At 37.4% G+C, this 20,522-nt stretch overlaps 2 protein-coding genes across 2 annotated transcripts in view; both read right to left on the bottom strand.

The window, feature by feature from the left end:
* Window positions 1-20,522, bottom strand: part of LOC137394300 (SLIT-ROBO Rho GTPase-activating protein 1-like) — a 207,335-nt gene that overhangs the window by 15,699 nt on the left and 171,114 nt on the right. The gene's annotated exons all lie outside the window — the stretch shown is intronic.
* Window positions 262-20,393, bottom strand: LOC137388882 (titin homolog). Its single transcript, XM_068075366.1, has 16 exons — window positions 19,995-20,393; window positions 19,259-19,333; window positions 18,709-18,813; window positions 17,623-17,763; window positions 15,952-16,062; window positions 15,554-15,749; window positions 14,179-14,264; window positions 12,322-14,008; window positions 11,496-11,803; window positions 10,414-10,536; window positions 8,367-8,552; window positions 7,420-7,658; window positions 4,378-4,470; window positions 3,216-3,332; window positions 1,336-1,458; window positions 262-481 (listed from the first exon to the last, which is right to left on the bottom strand). The coding sequence occupies exons 1-16, from the start codon at window positions 20,391-20,393 to the stop codon at window positions 262-264; spliced, it is 4,209 nt and encodes a 1,402-aa protein (XP_067931467.1).

Below are 20,522 nucleotides of genomic sequence, written 5' to 3' on the forward strand. Positions count from 1 at the left end.
TTTACTTGACCTACAAGGCTACTTGCATCTATAATCCGAGTGCTACAGTAAACAAGAAGGCAATACATCTGGAAGGGTGCGCATTAGGACATATTTGTGTCACATGATCTTTAGCCAACAACAAGCTCATTGAAAGGTTATATACAGGGTTATATACGCCATCACTCACACATTATTTTATGCTGTAACTTATTAACTTAATGCATCCTGTATTGAGGTGTATGTACAGAGTTAAAAATGAGAAATAAGTGCATGTGTACTTTAGACTGCCTTTGTCAGACTTGAAGAATTAGTCAGTTTTAACTCTTCGACAATAGGCAGGCTGGGGTCTTTGTTGGTGCGTATAGCTTGTGTGAGCACTCCGTCAACTTCTATCGTATCATTACGACTTCGATATGTTCTACCGTCTGCTCCCTTAATAACCTGCTCTTCCTGCTTGAGCACACCAGCCGCCACAAATTCCTCAGCAGCCAATACATCTCTGAATGAGAAAATGATAAGATGGCACAGTATGTTTGCTCAACTTATGAAGGGTTCCATTGTCTATGCTAGATTAAGTGATAGCAAATGAATGAAATCCCTCTAGCTAGTGTAGCATGCATAGTTATGAAGTTATGATGCAAGATCGTACACAAATGCTCATTTACGATGAAAAATGTTACCGGCAGATGACACTTAGAACAGTGTACCATCTTGTTTTCGTGGCAGTTAGCTCACAAGCTATAAGCTCTTGACCTTTAGTTCACAATAAAAGGAATTAAATGCAAAAAATACTGATTACTAATCCATGAAGTTGGCAGTAGATTTGTGCGAAAGATCGAAGTTATTCATCCTGGTTATCTCCAACTAATATCGCCATAGAATACTAGCTCATTTCTACAGCCTTCTTGAATTCAAGATCCTGTATTAGTGATAGACCATATGGCGTCTCACTATGACATACCCTTGTTAGATTAATACCATCTTGATCGGAAAACTACCAAAATCATTAGACATGAAAAGGGGCTAATGAAATAGGTGTGAACCAGCTACATTGAAATTTCGCTGCATCAAAACCTGCCTACAGGTGCTAGATTTGTTCAAAGCCATTGTTCTCACACAATAGAAAGGTATTGCTGAATAAACTGATAAAGGATGCTATCTTATAGCTGACGCTTAAAAACTTATATAACTACATATAATGGTCAATGGGAGGAGTCATGTGAACTATTCATTCTTCTTACCAAACCTCTTTAAGCGTTCATGAAAATTCATTCTAACCTGCATAATTTGATGGCCTTTAAAATTACTTGCGTGTCACATGGACTTAGCGAAGGATGAAATGTATCTACCTACTTGAGTGACTGAGTTCGACCTGGCTGCACTATTTGACCTTGCAGTTTGTTCTGAGTTACAGTGTGCTTTCCTCCGCACGCTCGTGGTTTAGCGTATGCATCCGCCACGCCGGGTGTCGTCATTCTGAAAATACATGAACAATCATGATGATAGCGGCATTGAGGACGTGGAAGGAATCATTGTTTCCTTGTAATATACGCAACCAGCTCATAAATTAGGCAATGACAAGAATGTTAAGATGAGCTGGATTTCAAAAGTATTTAGCAGTTATAATAATTTGTCATGTCTATATCGACCCTAAAGGGCTGGTTCACACTTGATCGCCATATGTCAGTGTTAATCCCACAATACTTCGGTGGTCGTCTGTGATAACACTGTTAACACTATCACAAACCTATCCGCATTTGATACGGGGAATAGTCCGCTGTATAGCATTCTCATTATTCAATGCCATCACGGAAATGATGAAATTCTAGTCCCGCAGTAACTGGCAAGAAAGAAAATATAGATCAAGCATACAGGACCACCAATCACCGTCGCCAAAGTGGTGCGCATTGCACAGGCTGTTATGGATGTTCGATGAACTACTGGAAAAGTTCAGTAGCTGCAAACTTTCTCGACATATTCACGTTTTCTCGATGATGCCATTGGTTTATGGTGCATGGAGTTGACAAATAATCACTGAGAGGACAAGGCTAACATATGACGATATAGTGTGAACCAGCACTTACAAGTGAGCGAGCACGCAATCCCTTATGTCTGCTTTACCCCATCAACAGATAAGCAGAACATACCATAATTTGAAGTTTGAAATGTTTTATTGCTAAAGAATTAGAGTCAAGCCTCTCCTTACAATGGCCGAACATACCATGTACGATGTAACATTCCAGCAGATATTTAGTTTTACCCTGGAGAAGTTTCCAACGAAAGATGTTTGAAGTTTTTTGAAGCTTCAGTTTTGTGAGCAAAAGTAAAAAGGCTGGTGAAAGTTGAACAAGAAATATAACAAATATCTAAATAATAAAAGTGAGGTACGTTACGCTGTATATCTCTTTCACCAGTTTCACCTCTGAACCTAGGCAGCGTAGAGCTGATGCTTTCATTCGTGTCTTTAAAACAAATCTAATATATATTATTTTATTGAATAGTATTTTGTTACTTTCATTTTTTATATACAATTTAGTTTGTTACATTTAGTTTTTTTCATATTTCTATATAATGCACTGGTTTTAACACTGCATAATTAAAGAGTAACCATAAGTTTTGGACTTTTAAACAAAGTAAACGAATTCCAATTGTATTCCTATAGTTATATATGCTCCAACATATGGCGGTTTTAATACACGAAAAAAATGCTTGAAACAATTTGGCTTTGTAAAGACTTCACTGGATTGGTTCACTGTATTGTTCAACCCTTGCCAGGTGCAGACAAGTACAACTTGCACTGATCTCTTGTTATTGTATTATGTATTACCTAGCATTGTACTAATTTACTGTTAGAGTTCAGGTATTACTTCACAGTGGCAAGTTAATTTACATACACTTTAGGAAGTTGCATATCAGTAGCAATTTTTTATCACGTTTTCATGGAAGACTGTAATTATCTATTCATAGTTGGTTACAAGGAATTTTTATACGCATGGACAGAGCAGATGCGGATGAAATCTCTCATATGTGCAGGAACTGTAGGTATGGACATTATTTCCCATATGTGTGCACACTGATGGTGTATTGACTATTCCTTATACGTGTGAACACTGTAAGTACAGACACTAATTCTCATAGATGTGGACACTGAAGGTATGGACACTGTTCCCCACAGATGCAGAAACTGAGTATTTAAGCATTTGAGGAAACCCTCAAATCACATATCTGCCTACCTTGTCTTGGAGCGAGTTATGAAGACTTTCGGCTGCTGTTCTTTGCAAAGATGAACAACATATGCCTTCAAATTCTTTTTTCCCAAGTGAGACAAACTGATACGATCACATGATTCTCTGGAAAAGAAGATTAATTATCAAACCATTTGATATGATGAGATTTCTCATGGTTAGCCCTTCCCTGACCTTAGTGCTACCGTAGTCAATGAAACATTGGCACAAGCGAGTCATTATGTAAGAAATGAGGAAGCAAACGCAAGCCTCAATGTGATCTAATAGTTCGCAAGTTGGCAAGCATTTTAACACATAACAGTCATTTAGCAAAAAATTCAAGGACTGTTTGGCAATGTTCATCTATGTACAATCTTTGAAATTATCTTTCGTAAACAAAACCATGGCCAATTATTCTCAACTAGCATGAAATCTGGAGATGTCCTGGACTTCTTTCATTTTAAATCAAAAAGCCTGCAGGTGGGTGTTTGAGAGGATTGTTCCTACGAACCAGACAGAGTTTTAAAACCAACTATTTTTAGTGATCTGGAGGATGCCGTGGAGCATATGTATGGAGCGTATGTATGGAGCGTATGTATGGAGCGTATGTATGAAGCGTATGTATGGAACGTATGTATGGAGCGTATGTATGGAGCGTATGTATGGAGCGTATGTATGGAGCGTATGTATGGAGCGTATGTATAGAGCGTATGTATGGAGCGTATGTATGGAGCGTATGTATGGAACGTATGTATGGAGCGTATGTATGGAGCATATGTATGGAACATATGCTTGTAAACTTTGGATAAAATTGGCCAAAAATTGCGGAAATGCATTGCATTTCCACAGAGTAACAGTCGGACACGCGATGACACAGTGAGATTTATTAACATAAATGATCGCATTATAATCCATAAATTCAAACAGCGGCTAGTTAGTTAATCTGTACTAGAACTTTTTTGAATGGAATGCAGCACAGGATTCCGTACCAGAACATTACAAACACCCAGACCATGTATAAACAGCCACCATATGTAAGAGAATAGTCAAGGTGCCTCTAGAAGTCTCTTATCGCTAGGCCTAGTCACCAGCACTAACATACTTTCCAGTCAAGTAATACAGCCAATTAGATGCACAAATGGATATGATAAACTGATGGAGTATGACAGACCTTGGACTCAGGGCCTCCAGCTGGTCCAAGTCAGATTGCGAATACTTCAAAGCGTGTGGCCCAATCTTGTTCAAAGAAAGGTTGTCACCTATGCTGAAAGAATTGAAAAGGAAATTGGTTGGTGTAATAACTTATTACATGGTCAATTAAAGGTGATGAAATCAAATTACTAATATGATACCATTATAGATGATTGGATGCCCTGCGACCTTGACATTCAGCGGTGCGCGATATATCAAATCACTTATCTAGTCCCGAATAGCTAGCTCCTCAGACGGTAGATACAATCTGACCTCAGCTTACAGAGTTAATCTGTTATGAGATCTGATTGCTGTATTAAAACTGTCTTAAGTTAGAGTAAATATACCTATGTACATTGTAATTCATTTAATTTGTTCCACAGCCCAATAACCTACCATAATAGATACTGTAGGTGATTACATATACCATTAAAGCAGTTGCATTATATAGAACCATAAAGAAAACTATTTTATATGTAAAACAACATAATTAAGTAATAACCATGGAGAAAAGTTTTTTATTGTTTCTTTACACTGGAGACACGCAAACAAAATGCGAGCTCAGCAATGGGTATGCTTGGAGGTGAAGGTGGTGACTTGCTCTAACTTATACTACTGTAGGTATTAGAGGTGAAGGTGGTGACTTGCTCTAACTTATACTACTGTAGGTATTGGAGGTGAAGGTGGTGACTTGCTCTAACTTATACTACTGTAGGTATTGGAGGTGAAGGTGGTGACTTGCTCTAACTTATACTACTGTAGGTATTGGAGGTGAAGGTGGTGACTTGCTCTAACTTATACTACTGTAGGTATTGGAGGTGAAGGTGGTGACTTGCTCTAACTTATACTACTATAGGTATTGGAGGTGAAGGTGGTGACTTGCTCTAACTTATACTACTGTAGGTATTAGAGGTGAAGGTGGTGACTTGCTCTAATTTATACTACTGTAGGTAAAGTATGTTTAAACAAATTTAGTTTTAATATTTTTAATATTCAAGGATTTTTTATTTTCCTTTCAATTTTTACTTTTTTATTTACTTCGCCTTAAAAATCTGTGATGTTTTAGAAAATTTAAAGCATGATATATTTGAAAAATACTTCAGATGTACAGTTGAATATTTCCTGAAATTTAGGTTCAGCAACCTATGCAAATGTTTGAAAATTTTCACAGTTGGGACAATCACAGGCACAAGCCTGACTGTACCCGGCAATGAGATTAGATAAAAGGATGTTTACATAGACAGGGTACAGCATATCAGTGTCTATAACTACCGGGTATGTACTTTTAGTCATTGCGATACATGCGCATGGAAATCTGTGAGATTGAAGAAATTGTCACATAAGAGCATATCCAAAAACAGCTCTCCAATGTGGCTTGTTCACTATGAATATTCTACCAGTAAAACAGCTCTCCAATGTGGCTTGTTCACTATGAATATTCTACCAGTAAAACATCTCTCCAATGTGGCTTGTTCACTATGAATATTCTACCAGTAAAACATCTCTCCAATGTGGCTTGTTCACTATGAATATTCTACCAGTAAAACATCTCTCCAATGTGGCTTGTTCACTATGAATATTCTACCAGTAAAACATCTCTCCAATGTGGCTTGTTCACTATGAATATTCTACCAGTAAAACATCTCTCCAATGAGGCTTGTTCACTATGAATATTCTACCAGTAAAACATCTCTCCAATGTGGCTTGTTCACTATGAATATTTTACCAGTAAAACATCTCTCCAATGTAGCTTGTTCACTATGAATATTCTACCAGTAAAACAGCTCTCCAATGTGGCTTGTTCACTATGAATATTCTACCAGTAAAACATCTCTCCAATGAGGCTTGTTCACTATGAACATTCTACCAGTAAAATTGCTTTATACAAAATACATTTTAAGATCATCGACTGTGCGAGCAACTTTTTATACATTTTCACACTTGAAGGTGTCCAGCCTTGTGGTAAACTAACAATCTTTAGTTTTTTATTTAATCTAAAAGCCATCAGATCGAACAGCCAGCTATTCAGCAACATGATATTGAAATCAACATTGATTGTCTATAAAAAATTTCAATCACATTGAATACTTTATAAGGCTTAGCAGCGATGGTTTACATCCATTCAGTTAGATTATGCATTATATTATGCAAATATTGATCTTTCTGAGGTCAGCCCTTGGCCATTAGCTAAGAGAGACCATTAGCTATTTCAACACCATCAGTACATTCATGGTGTTGAAATTACTTGTATGCAATTGATGAGACACAACCAGCAAATATTTATAATATAATGTTACACCTTGTCTAAAGGACATACTTTTACAAAACAGCGGATATGCGGAGCACTGTACCATTAAACCATTTTGTAGGAAAAATAGCCATAATCTGAGCATATATTTAGAAAATATCTACTAGCTATATAGCTAGTGGGTAGCTATAGTTAGTAGCTATATAGCTACTAACTATGTAGCTATACAGTTTGTCATATCGTTTCCATGCCTCTAAAATGGCAGATCATACACATAGTTCAAGGAGTACCAGTTGACCATCACTCTGTCTTCTTTAAGTGGGCCAGTGTCGGTGATGTGAGCACTGCATGTTAGCACATGGTTAAACATGGTAATTAGATTTTAGCTCTTAATGCCTTTGCAAACTGAGTCAACATTGATCAAAGGGATACATGTCAACACCTGGGACTGACACGATCAATAATAGCATGTTTTACTTTGAGTTCACATCCCACTCTATGCATGAAGTTATGCTTCATACATAGAGCATCATAAATGCTTAACTACTAGCAGGAGCACCAGAACTACGAGCAAGAGTGACATAACTACGAACTGGAGTGACATAACTACTAACTAAAGTACGACTACTAACAAGAGAGCCACAATTACTGTTAGTTATTTATACCATAACTATCAACTACTAGCTGAGTACTATAACTGCTGTTTCAAAAAATGACAAGGTAGGCATGCTACTTGCAGCTACCGAGAAGTAATTAGGTTTTCACAAAACCTACCAATACTGGTAACCGGCCACTGGTTTGTCACATGACAGACAGTTGAAAGGAAGTCTCCTTCTTAAGCCTGCTGCCTCGTCAGCAGTTGGATAAAGCAAACTCTGCTGCTCTTTAATTTTTCGATGCAGCCGTTTCATTTTTTTCTCTATTGCAGCTTTTATCTTTGCCATATTCTCTTCGCTAATCTTTGCATCTATATCTGATTCAAGTTTCTGATGAGCCTTTTTCCAAGCATCTTCCTACATCATTATTATTTGATTTAGCTAAGCAAACCAGGCTTAGACCAGTGTCTCACAAATGTTAGCATGAAACATACATATTAGAATATGCACGTCGCATATGAATATGCAAAGACACATGAGCGCACACAGTTGTAAGCACAGACAAAGATGGGTGCAACTGATTGTAAAGCAATACACTGGCTGGACTATTTAAGCTGTGCCTCCAAGAAACAAAGCTAACCAAGCCTGAAATACAGAATGCAAAAATGGCTGAGCTAGCATAGACAATTGCATGAAGAAAAATGTGCTAGATCATGCAATATTTGAACATGCATTTAATGTCTTACGAGAGAAGATAACTCCAAAATGCAAAATTGTTTTTCAAAGGAAAACTAGATTTAAACTATGGCCAGGTAGACTTACTTACATATACCGTAGATTATAGAAAATGTGAAATACAACAAAGTTAAGTACAGCTCTAATTACTGTGCATCCCTGAGAGAAGTCTGTAAGCATCTTTCAATGTTGTATTGAAATATCTACACGTAAAACACTCCGCAGAATACATTTAAATTGCCCTTTTTGCATGTTTACTAAAAAGTAACTGATAACTCCAAAAAACTTCCAATACTGCATAATGCATATACTCGAAAGTTAATACTTCTAGATTTGAACTGAAGCAAAATACAAGGCATGGTTCTCGCAAAACAAGAATAAATTATTTACCAATGATGCTAGCTTTGCCAAAAGGTCATCTATAAGCTTGTGAAGGTCAAAGGTGATGTTCTCAAGCTTTGCCTTGTCTACTTTGTGGGCCAAGTCTGCGTAATCAGCCTTGTGGTCAAGCGCAGCAGCTAATGTATGGTTATCTACCTTCGCTTCATCCAATCGTACAAAATCATTTTTCATCTCCTGTTAACAGGAATGATTTTCTCTTGAAATCAAATATCAAATAAATTTACAAATACTATTCCCACACTAGCTATACCGTTCATACACTAGCTGTACAGTTCATACAGATACTGTACAGTTTGTACAGCAACTGTACAGTTAACTTATTGACTGTATAATTCAAACACTAGCTGTACTGTTTACAAACTGTTGATTCATGTCTGACTTGTTACCTCAGGCAATCAGTATCTGTACAACCAACCTCCCATCAAAAACTCTTAGTTACCTACTTCCCTACCACTTGCCTAGCATATTAAGTGCTTGCTCACACAGCAGCAGATATGATATCTTTGTCCTGTTGAGATAAATATAGCTGGAAAACTTGAAATCTTAGCTATTAAAACGCTTCAAGTCCCAATAGTAGTGCCAGTAAAGTAGTAGTAGTGCTAGTGAAGCAGCAGTAGTGATAGTAAAACAGTAATAGTGCTAGTAAAGCGGTAGTAGTGCTAGTAAAGTAGTAGTAGTGCTAGTAAAACAGTAGTAGCGCTAGCAAAACAGCACAAGTGATAGTAAAACGATAGTCATGCTAGTAAAGCAGTAGTAGTGCTAGCAAAGCAGTAGTAGTGCTAGTAGAGCAGTAGTAGTGCTAGTAAAGCAGTAGTAGTGCTAGTAAAGCAGTAGTAGTGCTAGTAAAGCGGTAGCAGTGCTAGTAAAACGGTAGTAGTGATAGTAAAGCGGTAGCAGTGCTGGTAAAGCGGTAGTAGTGCTAGTAAAGCGGTAGTAGTGCTAGTAAAGCGGTAGTAGTGCTAGTAAAGCGGTAGTAGTGATAGTAAAGCAGTAGTAGTGCTAGTAAAGCGGTAGTAGTGCTAGTAAAGCGGTAGTAGTGCTAGTAAAGCGGTAGTAGTGCTAGTAAAACAGTAGTAGTGATAGTAAAGCGGTAGTAGTGCTAGTAAAGCAGTAGTAGTGCTAGTAAAGCGGTAGTAGTGATAGTAAAGCAGTAGTAGTGCTAGTAAAGCAGTAGTAGTGCTAGTAAAGCAGTAGTAGTGCTAGTAAAGCAGTAGTAGTGCTAGTAAAGCAGTAGTAGTGCTAGTAAAGCAGTAGTAGTGATAGTAAAGCAGTAGTAGTGCTAGTAAAGCAGTAGTAGTGATAGTAAAGCAGTAGTAGTGCTAAATGTTTGTGGTAAAGCATAAAGAAAATTAAAATAAAACTTCCATAACAACTGAGATAAATATGCATTTATTTATAGAAGCAGCATTATAGCATTTACTATAATAATAAAAGTGTTCCTTCTGCCGCCTGTCCAAAGCCACGCTAGCATGGGAATCAAACCTTGGGTGTCAGATTAAAAAGCAAGTGTGTTACCACTACACCACTGGGGAGCCTTTGCGTTTCAAGGGATAATTCTTCATATACTGCTTAATCATGACAATCTCTCCCAGTGCAAGGAACGAGCAAGCCTAATAGTAATTATAATAGTAATAACTGAATAACAACTTCTTGTTAGGCTGAGCATTAGCTAATCAGCTATTAACGTTGTGCACTAAACACTAAACAGAAAGTATAATCACCATAATCATAACAGAAAGAATTAATGAGTCCAATTTTTGTACCCATAACTTTTTTTCGATGTTATATTTCACATGGTAGAGTCTTACTTCACTACTTCATTACATATGTTCATTGATGGAGATTGAACGGCGAGGAGGATAGCGTTTATCAGTACGTTGAATAGGAACAATCTTTGCGTTTTTAATTCCCAGGGTCATCAAGGGAGATCAATTTAAAAGCAAAATATGCTTCACAAACTTTCAAGACATGGAATACGATTGAGATTAAAGAAATCAAAGATAATTAACTTGAGAGAACACAAATTACTGCTCACCTTCATGACAGTGGCAGCCTGTTCATTCTCAGACTTAAGTTGGAGAGTGAGGGAGCGAACTGTGAGCAGCTGTGCTTGCAGGTCCCCTAGTGCTATTTGTGTTCTTCGCATAGATTCTTCATCCTAGAAATGGAAGCAAAAAAAATCCCACATACTTTTGTGTAGGGTAGACCTTGTTAACGCATAATGTCGATGAGAAATGCACCCCAAGACACAAAAGCATATTATATGGTTGATGTTACCTGTTAAAAGGTCTAATCGCCGCAACCTCCAAAAACATGCAAACAAGTCTCACCAAACCGACAACAATATCCAGTTCCAGAAACTGTGTAACACAAATGCAAATAGGATGTTTATGAGAGGTTTGCAGCAATCAGACCAAAGATTAACTGAGATCAATTTTTAGTTAAAAAAAGTGATCCAAAAACTGATTATTACTAAGGCAACAGAAAAATAGCACTTTGAAAATGTAGATTTTAACATAACATATAGTCTTTTACATCTATATATACGTTTCTCAAAGTTTGTCTGTGTTTGTCCAGCTATAGCTTTTATAAATTTGGATTAAAGAATTCGTATCGCAGAAGATTTGATTACTCCCCTTCGCCAGTCCAATCCTTTACCCGTAAGACACACGAGCTTGATGGATTCATTAGGTGATATATGTCGTTATATGGGAGCAAATACCCTACCGCCCTCTTTTAATGCAATGTGATGGCAAAAAGTGATGTAGGGCGGTAGCGTTATTTTATGCTGTGCTCAATCGTGAGAGCACGTAGTTAGCTCTTATTAGTAAGCTTACTTAAATTATCCATTGGCAATGTGCCAGGCTAATGGCAAGTGGCTGGTAACTACCTTACCTGCCACTGTTTAAAAGCGATTTTTGATACCCGTGCAGCACCAGGCATTCAGCTAAATTTAAACAAAATGCAATGTATTCATATAAAGACATTCTCTCCAATATAGAACACTCTCAACATTAGCAAGTATTGGAACAGAGTAACTTCGTATGTGAAGGTTTGATCATATTTATAGCAGATTGCGTCTAATTTTATAAAGGAATCCACACAAGCGTTACTCACAATTGGCCCCTGTTCAAGCACACTATGCAATTGATCGTTCATTTCTCGGACACGCCGATCAGTTTCATCTCGTAGAGCGTCAAGTTTTTGCAGCATATCAAACACCTTGCTATCTTGACAGCCTCTTCGTGAGTCAGTAACATCTATCTGATAAGCTGGTCGATCCTCCAACCTGTTTATTCTCTGATGGAGTCGTTTGATCTCGGGCATGTAATCTCTCTGAACCACTTCTCTTAGGGTACGGTTGAACCGGCCACTCATATCGGGTAAACTGTTAAGCTGCCCCATGTCCGCTGTACTTTTCATTCCTGAAATAGTAGGTTATCTATCAAAAATAAAAGAGGGTTTACCGATATTTAAGCTTACTAACCCAACTTAGCTTGCCATTTAGCCAAACAGAAAATGCAGTGATCTTTTCAAGCGATAATGATTTGGTACAATTTTTATAAGTAAGCTTTCAATAAAACTTGACAAACCAATATAAATACACCGCAGACAGAAAATTTAATTAATTTTTTTAGTTATTTAATATATACAGCATTTCACGTAAAAAGGCATATGCCTTGCTACTTGCGAACCCTGTTGTAAGCGGTTTTCTACATCAGGATACACAATGTTCAACGTTTTTTGTAACCCTTTGCATCAGTATTATATAAATCTCACTAATAACACAGCTTAACGCGGAATTATTTAACTGATTGACATGAAAAAGCTACATTAGAAGTCAGAGACACAATAGCAGGATAACATGCAAAAACTCTTGTAAAAGCTATAAACAGCGAAATATTTTATAAGTAAATGTGAGTAATAGTTATGGAGCAAATACCTTCAGAAGTCCAATCATCCATGAAAGCTTTTTGACGATTGTTGTAAGCACTGGTGGGTTTGGTGATATAGCCTTTCAGCGATTTTCGTTCAGCCCTATTCTTGATGTCAGGTATAGGGGGTGAACTTCTTCCTGCCGGCAACTCAGATTGCTTACTCTGATAATCAGCTTTTGTATCAGTAAACCGCTTAGATGAAGGCTGAAGACTACTTGCTTTCTTCCGATGCTGCATTTTAGGTGAAAGATATTCCGGTTGAGCCTGACTAGCTTGCCCATCATCTAAAAGCAATATCTTTTCGTCATCATCCTCTTCATTCTCAATGCTTTGAGAGAATGTTTGGTCATTAGGAGCCACAATAACTTCCGACTCCAAACTGTCTATTTGTGGTAAAATGGAATGAGATGTGAGATCTTTTGTAGGAGTTGAGGCTCTCTGAAAATAAGTTCTTGGAGTTTTAACCTTTGGCTGGTCAACCCGCTTGACTCGATCACTTGATGTTTTTCCTGAAGTCGAAGTTTTATTCATAACTTGGTTATTATCTAGAATTGAATGACCATTAACGTCCAAATCTTGTGCAGCATAAATTTCTGAATCTGTCAATAAGGAACTTTGTGACTCTGACTCGAATGTTATAGAGTCAACAGCATGGGAAGCAACAAGTGAAGTAGATCTTCGAGTATTGAGTTCTCGAGATTGAGACCCTCGCACACCAGTGGCTTTAAAAACAGCCTTCCGCGAATTACGCTTCTGTGTGTCAGATACTAGTGAGGCTTGACGTTTGGGCACCTTTGAGACAGCTACTTTGTTTTTTCCTGTCTTTATATCCATAGCTTTAGAGTCAAGAGAAATTGTACGTGATTCTTGGGAAGCTGGTTTATGAATGCCAAATATTTGCGTGTCAGATGCTCGAGAGGATCGCGATCTTGGTGCGCTTGATCCAGGTACTTTGTTAGCTTCTGCTTTTATAGTTGCCGCTCTAGAGCCCAAAGCTATGGAATGTGAACCAACTCCTTTGGATCCAAGAGTTACTGGGCGTGAGACTTTAGAATCTGGTTGACTTGAGCTGAGTGTTTGCGACTCGGAAACCAGGGAAGCCTGAGGTATTGACACATCCGAGTCTGGTACTTTGTTACTTTCTTTTTTCTTGTCTGCTCCTTTAGAATCAGAGGGTATTGAGTGCGAATCTTCAAAAGTTGGTTTGCCAGAGCTGAATGCTTTGGCTTCTGGTGCACCAATGATAGGGTTATCAATGGCGTCATCTGATTTTTGAGTAGACATAGGTGAATTACCTTGAACTGAATCAATTTTGTCAGCATTTTTCTGTTTTGCAAATGGAAGTTTCGGCATGTGTGGTGATTGCGATAAATCCTCTGGTGTTTTCATACTGTTTCTAAACTTTGAGTCGGTCAAACCACCCTGCGACTTATTGATAGATTCGGCTTGACTTATGAAAGCTTTTGCAGAAGCTGAAGGAGTTGTGCTACTTCGAGGTAAGTCTTCAAAAGGTTCATCAACTTTATCTAGCAAGGTGTTTGAACTTGGATGAAATTGATAAAAAGGAGTGTGACTTGAGCGAGGAGACGGTCCGAAGTTGGCTAAACTCAAACGAGACTTGTCTCCTAGTACAGGTAAATGCTCATCGTGAGCCTCAGGAATGTCAGACAAGAGTATTTCCAGGTCATTCAACTAAATACCAAACAAAATGGTATAAATTAAGCTCTTTGGTTAGTTTTACTAGTGATAGGGTAGCAAACACAAACTAGTATTTACTAATTATTAAAAAAACTCATTGACAGTAACAGATGGAAAGACTCGAAGTAGCTATGCAAACAGTATGCTGTACAAGATTATTTTACCTTCGACTTCAAGCCCTCAATATCAGCAAGATCTGGTGCTATTCGATGCAAGAGCTCCAGTTCCTTGATGGTTTCATCAGTCAAATCTAGAAAGTGGGTCAATGTTCACATAAAACTCCAAAGTCTAACAATCTGAAGTAGTTAATAGTTAATCTGAAAATCAACCAAACAGGCAAGCATTTGATATGCACAGCTAGATAGACACACAACAAAGAGTGACATCAAAACATAGCTTATCTGATGTTAGTTAGGCTATATAGAAATCTCAGTGTCTGTCATTTGTCCAGTTACAGCGATAAGGTTTAGGGAACTTCACACTGGATTTGAACTCACAACCTGCGAGTGTGATGGCAGACATTTCTTCCAGTAGACTACGTCTCCGACTAGCCATAGCGATGAATGATAGTACATATCATACTTATTACATAAGCCAATCTTCAATACCGATTGGTTAAAATTCTCACGCTTCATCTAGCACGCTTTTTAAGCGTGACGCAATCTTTTTTCTTAACACTGGCTAAGTTACAATAACGACTCTTATTGTAGTAAGATTAACTAGCTTAAGTTACTCAAATTCTTTGGGTAAAGAAACTTGTCCAATTGAAAATAAATTTTTTATGCAAAAGCTGTTTTATTACCAGTGCAACGCCGGGCCTTCAGCTAGTGTCCAAATATAATGCGATGTTATCAATGTAAGAACAACTATCATAACATACCGTAACTTAAGCATGAAAAAGCTTATCTGAATAAAAATGAAAATAATAATTTGCGATTTTATAGCTAAGGAGAGAGTAAAAGAAATGAAGCAAAAATCTTGAGACAAACTGTAAATTAAACAGACATCTCTCTCTCCTCTCTCCCTCTCCCTCTCTCTCTCTCTCTCTCTCCCTTCTTTATGCATGAAGTTGGCACAAGATGAACCAACAATCAACCACAGCTGAATGAACGAAGGAAGCTACATACATTATAAACTACATTTGTGGCTGAAAGTGATAGCATATTCCAAAAGCCTCACTAAATAAGTTCATGATAGGAGACAGCAATTCTAAAGAAATGGCGGCAAAATGACATGAATGAAAGAGCAATTTGCTTCGTAGCCAACTGCATGTCCTAACGTCATATGCAAGCAGCTCTATGCATAAATCAAAACCAAAATCTATGAATGTGATTAAACTTGACCAAAGCAATTATTTACCTGTTACATACCAAACTACAAGTTTTACTAGTAAAATATTGTTAAAAAAAGAAACATTACTCGAACTTTCCAAATGATTATTGTAATGATTTTACAGTCGTCTTACATTCTCCTATCATGACAACCTTGTTGGCTACAACATGATAAATCACTTGCCCTAGTGGCCAACTGTCTACCTACTGGCGCCATCCTGGTCAGACACCAAGTCACTAAGATGTTGAACTCGTTCAGTTAGTTCTGTAATTTTTCCCGGAGAGGTACCCAGTTTCTCTAACATATCTAGGCAGTCATCAGTTGGTCCAACTAATGGAGCTTTGAGAACCTCCGCAATACCCTCTGCGCCACCAGATCGTTTACCTTTAATATTATTTGGTTTCTACAAATATTTGACTAGATTTACATATTGGTACAGCATACACTCCATGGCAAAACAGATAGCTCCACGGCCAAGATTATTCAATATAGTTTATTGAACTTGATCATGGAGATTTTTTGTCTACCTCCAAAACATTTTTGCAAAACGCATGAACTCAACAGCTGTCACACCTGTTTCAAGTTGTCGCCTATCTACTAATTACCGTAGCAGATAGTATATTTGGAATAGTCTGCAAGTGTGATGATGATGGGGTACCATTTAGGGCATCTTCTAGTCTTGGCCAAGTCACTATAGCTCCATCATCGATGGCACTCTAGAACAACATTAAACCTACAGTTACTAAAATAATGGAAAACAATACAATGCCTTCATTCTATAACGTAAATAGAAATACTCGAGCAACTGCTAAGTGTTGCATGATGGTGACCAGAAAGTTAATGTAATACACATGTATATTATATACGTATACAATATAAATATACATTATACATGTACAATATAATGTATATATAATTGTACGCGTATATTCGAGATACACAACTGAGAGCACTGCAACAGGCGCATCAAGGTACAGTAATACATGCATATAATAGACATCCAATTCCTTTAACGAAAGTAGAGAGGTAAAACAAGGCAGCAGTGAGAAATAGATAAAGGAACAAGGACGAAATAAAGGAATAAGAATCAAATAAGGAAAAGGTAGGAAGAAGGTAACGGAGACACAACTATGAGAAAGAAAAAGGTGAAAGATAAAAAGGGGCAGGCAATGAGAAAAATAAAAAAAGGGAGATTGAGAAAGGTGTGAGAAATAAACATACAAATCTGGAAACGTAAACATTAAACTGACAGCGAGGGCGTCACCGTTTGATGGCGTAAATATATAAATATTGCTATTTTAAATGGAGCTTTCATAACAATTTGTTCTTGTCTCACATTTTCAAATTTTTTGAATGGCCTCACTTTTCAAAAATAAAATATAAACAGTGAAGAGATAAACTAAAGCAAACAACCAATCATGCTAACTTACACCATAACGCTACAATTGTTTCGAGATCAAAAAACAGACAAAGTTATTTAGAAGGATCTTTGAGATTAGGAACAAACTAATAAATTGGGCTTATTTTCTTTAATTGGTTAGCCGACAAGCACTGTCATTGTAAGAATTCATATCGGTTATCGGCTAATTATCGGTTAAAGATTGGTTCACACTATATCGCCGTATCTCGGAGTTGATGCCACAATACTTCAGTGATTGTCAATGATAACAATGTTCACACTATCACATACCCATCAGCGTTTGTATCAGGAAATACTCCATGACGTAGTGTCTTCATTTTTCTTTTTCGCAAAGAAACCTCTTTGTTTTTGCACGCTCGAATCAAATACTAGTCTCGTAGCAACTATCATAAACAGAAATAAATAACTCATGGTGTCTGTGACTACGCGTCCGTTATTTTCCATCACCAAAATTGTTCACATTGTACAGGCTGTTGTCGATGCTCGGCGAAGTATCGGGAAAGTTTGCAGCTGTCAAACTTTTCCGATCTATCCTTGTTGCTTCGCCGATGCTATCGACCCCCAGTGCGCATAGTTGACGATTTAGCTGACATACGGCGATATACTGGGAACTTGCCTCAAATATTCTTACATAAAATATGAAAAGCATTTTGCGGGTATGCGAGCCAATACGTGCAAGTGCTTGGTAATCATTCATGGCATACGCCAAACTTCAAAACTGGGACATATAATATAGCGAGTATCTATCTAGAACATCTTACAGATGAGAGAATAAAGGGAATTATATACTAAACCAAACCTCTACATCTGGTTACCTGCTTCAATACATAAAAATATTTTTTGGGAGTTATCCTACCTGAAGGAGACTCAGCTTTTCCATGATATCACCGAGTTTCGGAATAGACTCAGGACGAGGCTGAGGATTGGCCGGTATGCCACTATCAACATTACTACTTTTGCCTACTTTTGTTGTTATTTTGCTGACCTGCTTGGCACTCTGTAAGACAGCATCAGAAGCTGTCACTTGAGTTGTCGACACCAGAGAAGGATAACTCTGCCCAAAAAATTTCTAAAATGGTATTGAATAAAGCTAACATTGTGCAGAAGCTTATAGATTCACGCATCATCAGAAAAGTGAGAGAATTGCCACAAGACCCCGTGTTTGTAATATAACAGAAATCGCTCTGGTTCCAAAAGTCATTATCTTGGTCTTTCCTCAAACAATTTCGGTATCTGGAGTCACAAGAGCAATACGCGCAGAGTTCAGGACTCGAGCAGATATTTGGTTCATTTTGAATATGTATACAGTAAATGACGACAAATAACAGGTACAAAGAAATAATATTACTAGTAACTCATATCAGCTTTATAAATCAGGGTTCAAGCAGACGAGTGCTCAGCGCTAAACTCATATCCTCAATAATCAAGAAGAAAAACAATACAATGATAGTGCCATAATAACTTAAAAGAAATCTAACCAAAAAACTGACTTCAGTCATGACCTAAAAACAAAAATAAATACAACAACTGACTCAAATACATATTATATTTTAACTATGAAGCTAGAAGGCTCAGAATTTGTGAGACATCTCACTGACTACACCAGTTAAAGCTGAATAAACATTCAGCTTTCTAAAGAATTTTAAAGTTGCACTCTGTTATTGCAATATATCTTCACCATCTTGCTATAACGACACATGGAATTAGAGCAATTCAGGTGACGTCTACTGAATACAGCACTCAATAAAAGCAAATAAACTTTTTCACTCGGTAGCTATATTGTTTGAATTATCAAAAGCGCATGAGCTATCTTCATAATGTCTCAAACATAATAAAATATTTATAAATTAAACCTATCTGATGTTTTTGAAAACTAAAATGACAAAACAAACAAAAGCGTTAGAATGTATTTTTTATATTCTGAACATCTATGACAGGTTACCTTGACAACACCGAGGTCGCCGACCTCCGATTCTATTCGCTTGACTTTTGATGATACTGATTTCAACTCTATCAAGTCTGCAGAATGCAGCTCAGCCTTTTTGACCTGCAGAAAATTAATGTTATTTTTAAATACAGCTAAGTAAATACATTTAACAACTTTCCAGAAACTGATAATAGAGTAGCAATAGCGCAGGTTAAGTGCAATAATATGACCATGTAGGAAAACCATACAATTATGCACATGTATATGTTACATCAGAGCAATGGCAGATCTGATTTCTTGACATATATACCATTCAAGCCAATGGCAAGCCTTAAACCCATGACCTTGAAAACGAGTAGTGTGGCTTTAATCCATAACCTTGCGCTTAGCTAAAGTCTTTACACTCCTTTTAGATTAGTAGATATAATAACCAGCAGATCGCTTCTGAACCGCTAACAGAAAAACAAGAAGTAGTAAGTTTACTGAACTAACATTTCAAAATTTCAAGGTCAAATTAGAAACGGTAAACGTGGTGTTACTCATCGTTACGGTTCTTTCAGCCTACCTGTTTTGTAAGATTATCTAAGCTTGTTGTGATTGTCTTTTGCTGGTTAAACAGCTCCTGGATAAGGTCCATCGCCTGTAGTTAAATGACAAAACGGATAAGCTAAAAGTAGATTATGTTTTTGTGTCATGTTCCAGGCACCAGGAATAAATACACACATAATCACATTGCTTTAAGCAGCTACAGCTAATTTAACATCTCAGACAACATAATATCTCAGACCACATAGCATCTCAGACATACATCTCAGACAACATAACATCTCAGACATACATCTCAGACAACACAACAATCTCAGACCACATAACATCTCAGTCATACATCTCAGAGCACATAACATCTCAAACATACATCTCAGACCACATAACATCTCAGACATACATCTCAGACCACATAACATTTCAGACATACTGTTGGGTTGCCTACCTGTAAGTGTTCAGAGTACAAGCAATTGATGATAAGTTGAAAAAATTAAATATTATGTAAAAACAATGGATCAATTAAAACTATGAGTACAACAGAGGTCAAGGTCTCAGTTTGGTTGCGAAAATAACTCAGCCGTGTTCATGCAGTATTGCGTACCAAAGGAAGTGTTATACTTTATTGACTTTCAAAAATCTACTATCTATAACAATATACGTAAAAATACTTTAAAATCAAAACCATAACTTATTTTGTGATGCAAGCTTACTTTCAATTAAGTTTCTATCGACAAACCTAAGTAATTACAACTTACGGTTTGGATACCAGTCGCATTGGCTTCAATTCTTTTGGTCAACGCAAGTAGATGCCAGAGGTCTGCGATAGGCTGATCAGATTTTATAAGCGCGCTCATCTCCTTCGCATTCGGCAGCTTTGGGTATAAGACTTTCAAATCATTCTCCAGACTTGACACTTTCGCTATGAGCGACAGCGGCACCACTTCATCAGTGTTACCCGCGACATCCTGTTTGCCAGCTGCTAACTTGCTCTCAGCTGGAAAGGCTTTGTCTACTTCAAACTCCAATTCAGAAACTTTGATAGTTTTAACGATGGCATGTAGAAGTTTGTGCAAGACATTGAAATTTACTGCACCGACCTCTGGAGTGCCGATTGAAAGATCGACTAGTTGTGGGAGTAAAACATCGGACGCCATACTTATTTTTATAGTAGGATACTAGCAAGGAATGTATATTTATGTATAACCTCAACTAGTGGCATACCAAAACAATGACATCATAAGCTACATGCCTGTGTACACAGAAGGTGACAACTCCTTAAACTA

The sequence above is a fragment of the Watersipora subatra genome, chromosome 1 (genome assembly GCF_963576615.1).
Source record: "Watersipora subatra chromosome 1, tzWatSuba1.1, whole genome shotgun sequence".
Lineage (NCBI taxonomy): Eukaryota > Metazoa > Bryozoa > Gymnolaemata > Cheilostomatida > Watersiporidae > Watersipora > Watersipora subatra.